Here is a 10000-nt window from a genome sequence, read left to right as displayed (position 1 = left end):
ACTGGGACACCAGACCACACACACACACACTGGGACACCAGACCAAAGACACACACTGGGACACCAGACCACACACACACACTGGGACACCAGACCACACACACACACACACACACACACTGGGACACCAGTCCACACACACACACATGGACACCAGACCAAACACACACACACACACACACACACCGGGACACCAGACCAAACACACACACACACACTGGGACACCAGACCAAACACACACACACACACTGGGACACCAGACCAAACACACACACTGGGACACCAGACCACACACACACACTGGGACACCAGACCAAACACACACACACACTGGGACACCAGACCACACACACACACACTGGGACACCAGACCAAACACACACACACACTGGGACACCAGACCAAACACACACACACACTGGGACACCAGACCAAACACACACACACACTGGGACACCAGACCAAACACACACACACTGGGACACCAGACCAAACACACACACACTGGGACACCAGACCACACACACACCCACCCACAAACACACACAGACACTGGGACACCAGACCAAACACACACACACTGGGACACCAGACCAAACACACACACACTGGGACACCAGACCACAAACACACACAGACACTCACGCTGCTTGACGATGAAGTGCTCCATGCCTTCCTTGGTGCGGCTGGTGCTCCTCAGTCTCTGGATGGTTCCCTGAAGCACCTCCCCCTGCTCCGAGATACGCCCCCTCAGAGACAGAATCTCCTCTTGCATACACTGCTCCTGAATGGGTCACAGCAATCAATCAATACATCAATACAATGATCAATCAACTCAATATTTCAAACAAACAATAAACGAAACAACAGTTCACATCTCTGCCTAGCAGCCTGCCTAACCAATAGACAGCCATCACATGGTTGACAAACCACCAATTACAACGAAAGGATTCATAATATACTGGTAGTAAACCATGTATAGTGCACCTTCTTAAGGTTATGGGTGTAACGGTCTGTGCTGGGCAGGGCAGCCCTCCAAAACATCTTCATCAGGGATACAACCTCCTCTAGGATCTGTCTCAGGGTCTTGGTGTTAGACAGCAGACTCCTCACACGCCCATAGTCTAGGAGGACCTACACAGAGAAAGTTAGCTAGACATCTTCAATTTCCTGAACGTAGCTGTAGCGACAGACTGTTTACATTGAGTAGGTGGCCAGCGCGCATGATTTGGTTCTGGGTTTCGAGATTGGGTCATCTCCAATTCAGTTGTAATAGTGCTACTTTCCCTCTTACCTGGTCGTGGCTGCCCTCCAGCATTGATTGGCTGAGGCAGGCCTGCAGGGCTGTTTCCATTCGCTGGACCAGACTCCTCCCCTCCAGGACCTGCTGCTGCAGAGCGCTGTAGTCGTCCACGTGCCCGATGGCATGGCGCCCGTTCCGGTTAGAGAACGAGCCGTCCGGGGCGTCACCCTCCAGCTCTGAGTGGGGGTCCAGATCTGTACGAGGGGAGGAAGACGAAGAGACAAGGCCTTAGTGTCAGACTAACTGGTAAACGAGAGAATTTGAGATGTTATTTGTTTTTTGAGGTAATGGAGTGATTTAACATCCGGAATAACATCCTTCCTGGACTATTTTAACCTTATAACCAGACTTATGTAAAATCCTACAGATTTAAAAATCAGATATGTACAACTCTCATTTCCCCATTTGTCACAGCAGGATTAAACAGGATGCAGTTAGCGTTAGAGTCACACCATTGGCAGTGAGCGGGGTCTCCTCCAGGTCTGTGTAGAGAACGTGGTATGGAGATCCACAGTTAAACAGCCCAATGTCTCTGACAGGGGGAGACGGAGCTGGGTCTGCAGAACAACACACACACAGACAGACAGGGATGTTCGGCCACCACACACACACAGACAGACAGGGATGCTCGGCCACCACACACACAACCCTGAACATTCAACATTCACTAAATGATAGTGCTTTCAATTTTAAAAATGCCATTACTCTGTTGTTATTTGTTCATTAAACACAGCAATCAGTCAGTTCAATAGGATTTACATGAGACAAACCGGTTGGTCCCATTGATAGTTTTGAAGAGTGGGCCAATATTAAGCTTAGGCTGGTATTGAGTATTGGTGCCTATCAAGCTGATATCAAAATGTATTTCCATACTGTAACCCCAAACCACACCACTACACCAGACAAAACGCCCTTACCATGCAGTAGCTGCCGTCTGTAGAGGCTGTCCCTCTGGGGGCTGGCTGTAAGGGCACTGAGAGACGGGGTACGAGGGGGCTCCATCCCCCCAATGACGCCCACCCCTCCGTGGACCCCACCTCCCAGCTTCTGCTCCAGGTGTTTGTGGAGCTCCAGCTGTTTCAGGACACTGTTCTCCTGGACACTGGACTGGAGCTGGGCTCTGAGGCTCCTCACCTCCCCTAGCAGCTCCCCCAGCTCCACGGGCAGGGCAGGGACCCCACCGTACTGGCCCTCACACAGGTACCCTGAAAATCACGATAACAGTGTCAGTCAATATAACACTGAATGTCATAGGCCCACAGCAAGTATAAAGTCCAAACAGAAACTTCTGAGCGTAATTTGGAATTCTATGCAAGCAGTGTCTGATACATGCAAATGTTCCAGTTATGTGTACGCATCTCAAGTTAGGTTAATATTTTAACAAAGTTTCCATTGGTGAGCATTGATTTAAAGGCAACCTCCTGAATTGCAGTGCTATATGAAACCACTAGCTTGTGGATGAAGTGAGTAAGCTGACCTGGGTTGCCCTTGGCGTTGACACACACTCTGTGGTAGACCTGCAGCTCACTCTGCAGAGAGTGGAGCAGCTCCCTGCTCTCACACAACTGCTGCTGGAGCCTGGAGACAAGAGAGAGATACTGGGTGAATACACACACACACATACACACTCTGTGGTAGACCTGCAGCTCACTCTGCAGAGAGTGGAGCAGCTCCCTGCTCTCACACAACTGCTGCTGGAGCCTGGAGACAAGAGAGAGATACTGGGTGACTACACACACACACACACACACACACACACACACTCTGTGGTAGACCTGCAGCTCACTCTGCAGAGAGTGGAGCAGCTCCCTGCTCTCACACAACTGCTGCTGGAGCCTGGAGACAAGAGAGAGATACTGGGTGAATACACACACATACACACTCTGTGGTAGACCTGCAGCTCACTCTGCAGAGAGTGGAGCAGCTCCCTGCTCTCACACAACTGCTGCTGGAGCCTGGAGACAAGAGAGAGATACTGGGTGACTACACACACACACACACACACACACACTCTGTGGTAGACCTGCAGCTCACTCTGCAGAGAGTGGAGCAGCTCCCTGCTCTCACACAACTGCTGCTGGAGCCTGGAGACAAGAGAGAGATACTGGGTGACTACACACACACACACTCTGTGGTAGACCTGCAGCTCACTCTGCAGAGAGTGGAGCAGCTCCCTGCTCTCACACAACTGCTCCTGGAGCCTGGAGACAAGAGAGAGATACTGGGTGACTACACACACACACTCTGTGGTTGACCTGCAGCTCACTCTGCAGAGAGTGGAGCAGCTCCCTGCTCTCACACAACTGCTGCTGGAGCCTGGAGACAAGAGAGATACTGGGTGACTACACACACACACCCTCCACACACACCTATTGTTCTTGTCATGGCTGTTCTGCCTCTCCTGTCTGAGTGTGTGAATCTGCTGTCCCTGCTCCTGGCTGTGTGTCTGCAGCCGTCGGAGCTCCTCCTTCCACTGCTCTGCCTCTAGCTCCGCCTGCTTCAGGCGGGCATGCCCCGTCACCACCACCTCACGCAGCTGCTCCGCCTCCTCACACGTATCTGAGGGGAACCACATATGATGGCGGGGCAAAGTCAGACACTACATCCCATCCTTTGGATTAAATGATTCAGCCAAATAGAACAAATATGCAGAATGTGGTTCTTTGTTGACCACAGCGTGGGTTGGTGGGATGTAGTACCTGAGCTGGCCTGCAGGTGTGCCTGGAGAGCCAGGTTCTCCTCTTTCAGGACTCTGATCTCATTGGACAGCTGGCTGACAGAGTCCACCCCCTGGATGTAGATGTTAGTGTTGGCTCCTCCGTCGCGGCCGGTGGTGGCCAGGCGTTCCTCCAGCTGCTGCCTGAGCTTCTCGTTGGTCCTGATAGTCTCCTCCAGACGCTGACGCAGACACCGCACCTCTCTCAGGTGCTCTTCGATCAGGTCCACACCTGGGGAACACAGGACAGAGAAGAGAGTTCAGATTCTTGTTTACGTCAGCATCTTTGTGCATAGTGTATATTGTGCATGCCTTGGTCATAGATGAACCGAGATGCTGTAAAATAGTGTATAGCCAATATGTAAAGTTCATCAAAAGTTGAAAGTTCATGGATTAGCATACAAAGGTAAGTTCAAAGATAAATCTTTCAAGTGCCCTATGAATAAGCACAACTTGTAACCTATATGGAAAATAATTTGATCAATGAAAAGGGGTCTTCATGCCAGTGAAGCTGTTTCTTGAATTGTTTCCTGATGACCCAACCCTGGCTGGCTGAACCATGTTCTCCATATCCCACAATGCACCATTCTCCACCAGGTCTGTGTTGGCCTTCAGGGCTTGGCCTGGGGGTCGGCTGCCTAACTGGTGTGGGTAAAAGGCATGATGGGTAATCTGGCCGTAAGGGGAGTGGTCTGGCTGGTGGTGGGCGGCTGGTGCGAGGTTGGACAGAGCGTTGGCGTGCGGAACCACAAAGCCTGTAACCATGGATATGGGTGAGATGTCAGAAACACAGCCATACAGAACAGAGTCTGTATTTATGAGCCAAACTTAGGTGCTGTTAAAGGAGTAGTTCACTAAATTTAAACTTGATGTTAGATGGTTCCTCACCCTGGAAGTAGTCTATGGGCCAAGATAAACTGTAATCCATGGTTCATTTTTCTTTAAACAGCCACTACAAACTTCAGCTAACCTTAGCCACCACACGCTAACAATCAATGGAAGTGATTGGGGCATGTGGACATGTTTTAAAAAATGATGTCCAATTCACCTGAAATCAATTCAGATCAACTCCATATTTGGTTGTATGTTACTTTAAGGTGATATGGCCCCAACTTGCGTTTGATGATACAGCGCCTGCTTCTGGTCCAGATATGTTATATCTCTATAGAGAAACTTGTTAGAGGGTATTACAGTATACCTGGACCAGAAGCAGGTGCTTCTGGGATCTCTCAACCCCAACATTGACACATCCACACTCTATTCGCTGTCTCATCCTGATCCACTCTAGGCCTGCTATGCTAGCCCTAACATCATCCAATCAATCACATGTATTTATAAAGCCACTACTCCAGCCAATGCTGTCCCTGTCGGTATCACACGAATACATGCTACAGATTCTACTCCATTCTGGTACTCCCCCAATCCATAGCACCAAGCCTGTCCCTCAGTTAGTATACAAAAACACATGCTAACGCTAACTCTGCTCACTCTCATTCATAGCCATCTGTCTGTGCAGGGTATCCAGCTCCTGTTGCATCGCTTCCATAGACAAGGTCCTGGACTGGGGGTTAAAGGTCATATGCTGACCCCAGGGGTCATGGTTAGGGTACAGGCCAGGGAGGGACTGGGAGGCGGGTAGGGAGCAGGACACAGGACCAGTCTGACTGGCCAACTCAGGGGTGGAGTACAGCATGTTAGGACAGCTGCTGGAGGACTTAAGACAGGGTGGAGGGAGGGAGTGGTGGAGGTCTGGAAAAAGAGTGGTGAAAGGGATGAGAGGAGATTGGAAAGAGGATGGAGGGAGGTTTAGAGTATGTGTCTACGAATAGCACATATTACCTAAGTTTAAGTGGCTACTATACCTGTGTTTCCTGGGCCATGTCTCGCCCCCTGTTCCTGCTCTCCCTGAGCATATTCGCTGGCTTCGTCCACATCTGAGCATAGCTCCAGGTCCTCATTGGTCCGGCACTCGTCTGACACAAAGGAGGTCCTGTCTGATTGGTCGGTGGTCTCTGAGTGGGCGTGGCTGCTGCAGGGGGTGTCGGAACGCTGCTGTAGCTTGGTGTGGAGGGACTCGATGATCTTATCTTTCTGCTGGAGCTCCTTACTCAGCCTAGGGAGAGAAAAAGAGATTGATTATCTCATCCTTTGCTACAGATCTTTACTCAGTTCCTACAATACATACACTACCGTTAAAAAGTTTGGAGTCACTTGTTGTCACTTGTTGTCCTCGTTGTTGAAAGGAAAGCACATTTTTTGTCCATTAAAATAACACCAGTCTCAACGTCAACAGTGAAGAGGTGACTCCGGGATGCTGGCCTTCTAGGCAGAGTTGCAAAGAAAAAGCCATATCTCAGACTGGCCAATAAAAAGAAAAGATTAAGATGGGCAAAAGAACACAGACACTGGACAGAGGAACTCTGCCTAGAAGGCCAGCATCCAGGAGTCGCCTCTTCACTGTTGACGTTGAGACTGGTGTTTTGTGGGTACTATTTAATGAAGCTGCCAGTTGAGGACTTGTGAGGCGTCTGTTTCTCAAACTAGACACTCTAATGTACTTGTCCTCTTGCTTAGTTGTGCACCGGGGCCTCCCACTCCTCTTTCTATTCTGGTTAGAGACAGTTTGCTCTGTTCTGTGAAGGGAGTAGTACACAGTGTTGTACGAGATCTTCAGTTTCTTGGCAATTTCTCACATGGAATAGCATTCATTTCTCAGAACAAGAATAGACTGACGAGTTTCAGAAGAAAGTTCTTTGCTTCTGGCCATTTTGAGTCTGTAATCAAACCCACAAATGCTGATGCTCCAGATACTCAACTAGTTTAAAGAAGGCCAGTTTTATTGCTTCTTTAATCAGAACAACAGTTTTCAGCTGTGCTAACATAATTGCAAAAGTGTTTTCTAATGATCAACTAGCCTTTTAAAATGATAAACTTGGATTAGCTAACACAACATTCCATTGGAACACAGGAGTGATGGTTGCTGATAATGGGCCTCTGTGCGCCTATGTAGATATTCCATTAAAAATCATCCGTTTCCAGCTACAACAGTCATTTACAACATTAACAATGTCTACATTGTATTTCTGATAATTTTATGTTATTTTAATGGACAAAAAATGTGCTTTTCTTTCAAAAACAAGGACATTTCTAAGTGATCCCAAACTTTTGATAGGTAGTGTACACGTACAGACAGACATAGGCCACCAGAAAACAGGCCACAAACCAGCAGCATATACCTGGAAAGATCCACCACAGAGCTCAAAGACCGCAATCAAGTTCTAATATAATTTGTATAAACATTTTGGAGACACATCAATAGGTCATAAAAACCCACCGTAAAGCAAGCAGCTCATGGCCCATCTTATCATCATGGAGCTCAGCACGGTCACCTGAGGAGAGAGATGGAGTGGTAGTGGAGAGGAAAGGGAGGACAGAAGATCAGGGAATGTGTGTGTGTCTGCGCGTGTGTGCATGTGTGTGCGATTGCAACCACTTGTGTATCAAATCAAATCAAATCAAATTTTATTTGTCACATACACATGGTTAGCAGATGTTAATGCGAGTGTAGCGAAATGCTTGTGCTTCTAGTTCCAACAATGCAGTAATAACGAGCAAGTAATCTAACTAACAATTCCAAAAAAAACTACTGTCATACACAGTGTAAGGGGATAAAGAATATGTACATAAGGATATATGAATGAGTGATGGTACAGAGCAGCATAGGCAAGATACAGTAGATGATATCGAGTACAGTATATACATATGAGATAAGTATGTAAACCAAGTGGCATAGTTAAAGTGGCTAGTGATACATGTATTACATAAGGATGCAGTCGATGATATAGAGTACAGTATCAACGTATGCATATGAGATGAACAATGTAGGGTAAGTAACATTATATAAGGTAGCATTGTTTAAAGTGGCTAGTGATATATTTACATCATTTCCCATCAATTCCCATGATTAAAGTGGCTGGAGTAGAGTCAGTGTCATTGACAGTGTGTTGGCAGTAGCCACTCAATGTTAGTGGTGGCTGTTTAACAGTCTGATGGCCTTGAGATAGAAGCTGTTTTTCAGTCTCTCGGTCCCAGCTTTGATGCACCTGTACTGACCTCGCCTTCTGGATGGCAGCGGGTGAACAGGCAGTGGCTCGGGTGGTTGATGTCCTTGATGATCTTTATGGCCTTCCTGTAGCATCGGGTGGTGTAGGTGTCCTGGAGGGCAGGTAGTTTGCCCCCGGTGATGCGTTGTGCAGACCTCACTACCCTCTGGAGAGCCTTACGGTTGAGGGCGGTGCAGTTGCCATACCAGGCGGTGATACAGCCCGCCAGGATGCTCTCGATTGTGCATCTGTAGAAGTTTGTGAGTGCTTTTGGTGACAAGCCGAATTTCTTCAGCCTCCTGAGGTTGAAGAGGCGCTGCTGCGCCTTCCTCACGATGCTGTCTGTGTGAGTGGACCAATTCAGTTTGTCTGTGATGTGTATGCCGAGGAACTTAAAACTTGCTACCCTCTCCACTACTGTTCCATCGATGTGGATGGGGGTGTTCCCTCTGCTGTTTCCTGAAGTCCACAATCATCTCCTTAGTTTTGTTGACGTTGAGTGTGAGGTTATTTTCCTGACACCACACTCCGAGGGCCCTCACCTCCTCCCTGTAGGCCGTCTCGTCGTTGTTGGTAATCAAGCCTACCACTGTTGTGTCGTCCGCAAACTTGATGATTGAGTTGGAGGCGTGCATGGCCACGCAGTCGTGGGTGAACAGGGAGTACAGGAGAGGGCTCAGAACGCACCCTTGTGGGGCCCCAGTGTTGAGGATCAGCGGGGAGGAGATGTTGTTGCCTACCCTCACCACCTGGGGGCGGCCCGTCAGGAAGTCCAGTACCCAGTTGCACAGGGCGGGGTCGAGACCCAGGGTCTCGAGCTTGATGACGAGCTTGGAGGGTACTATGGTGTTGAATGCCGAGCTGTAGTCGATGAACAGCATTCTCACATAGGTATTCCTCTTGTCCAGATGGGTTAGGGCAGTGTGCAGTGTGGTTGAGATTGCATCGTCTGTGGACCTATTTGGGCGGTAAGCAAATTGGAGTGGGTCAAGGGTGTCAGGTAGGGTGGAGGTGATATGGTCCTTGACTAGTCTCTCAAAGCACTTCATGATGACGGATGTGAGTGCTACGGGCGGTAGTCGTTTAGCTCAGTTACCTTAGCTTTCTTGGGAACAGGAACAATGGTGGCCCTCTTGAAGCATGTGGGAACAGCAGACTGGTATAGGGATTGATTGAATATGTCCGTAAACACACCGGCCAGCTGGTCTGCGCATGCTCTGAGGGCGCGGCTGGGGATGCCGTCTGGGCCTGCAGCCTTGCGAGGGTTAACACGTTTAAATGTCTTACTCACTTCGGCTGCAGTGAAGGAGAGACCGCATGTTTCTGTTGCAGGCCGTGTCAGTGGCACTGTATTGTCCTCAAAGCGGGCAAAAAGTTATTTAGTCTGCCTGGGAGCAAGACATCCTGGTCCGTGACTGGGCTGGGTTTCTTCCTGTAGTCCATGATTGACTGTAGACCCTGCCACATACCTCTTGTGTCTGAGCCGTTGAATTGAGATTCTACTTTGTCTCTGTACTGGCGCTTAGCTTGTTTGATAGCCTTGCGGAGGGAATAGCTGCACTGTTTGTATTCAGTCATGTTACCAGACACCTTGCCCTGATTAAAAGCAGTGGTTTGTGCCTTCAGTTTCACACGAATGCTGCCATCAATCCACGGTTTCTGGTTAGGGAATGTTTTAATCGTTGCTATGGGAACGACATCTTCAACGCATGTTCTAATGAACTTGCACACCGTATCAGCGTATTCGTCAATGTTGTTGTCTGACGCAATACGAAACATCTCCCAGTCCACGTGATGGAAGCAGTCTTGGAGTGTGGAGTCAGCTTGGTCGGACCAGCGTTGGACAGACCTCAGCGTGGGAGCTTCTTGTTTTAGTT

At 48.9% G+C, this 10000-nt stretch overlaps 1 protein-coding gene and 1 pseudogene across 1 annotated transcript in view; both read right to left on the bottom strand.

The window, feature by feature from the left end:
• The window catches only part of wu:fj49a02 (myomegalin), a 15790-nt gene extending 12762 nt beyond the window's left edge, over nt 1-3028 (bottom strand). Inside the window, exons 1-6 of the mRNA XM_042308186.1 lie at nt 2782-3028; nt 2222-2509; nt 1757-1861; nt 1296-1498; nt 989-1135; nt 647-785 (exon numbers count right to left, since the gene is read on the bottom strand). Coding sequence (XP_042164120.1) covers nt 647-785; nt 989-1135; nt 1296-1498; nt 1757-1861; nt 2222-2509; nt 2782-2926 — 1027 coding nt within the window. The 5' untranslated portion in view covers nt 2927-3028. The remainder of the gene's footprint in view (nt 1-646; nt 786-988; nt 1136-1295; nt 1499-1756; nt 1862-2221; nt 2510-2781) is intronic.
• A 91-nt stretch (nt 3029-3119) lies between these two features.
• LOC112227306 overlaps nt 3120-10000 on the bottom strand; it is a 55621-nt pseudogene continuing 48740 nt past the window's right edge.

This window comes from Oncorhynchus tshawytscha, linkage group LG28 (genome assembly GCF_018296145.1).
Source record: "Oncorhynchus tshawytscha isolate Ot180627B linkage group LG28, Otsh_v2.0, whole genome shotgun sequence".
NCBI classification, from domain to species: Eukaryota; Metazoa; Chordata; class Actinopteri; order Salmoniformes; family Salmonidae; genus Oncorhynchus; species Oncorhynchus tshawytscha.
The sequence above is the reverse complement of the archived record's forward strand: the minus strand, read 5'-3'. Positions and strand labels throughout refer to the sequence as shown.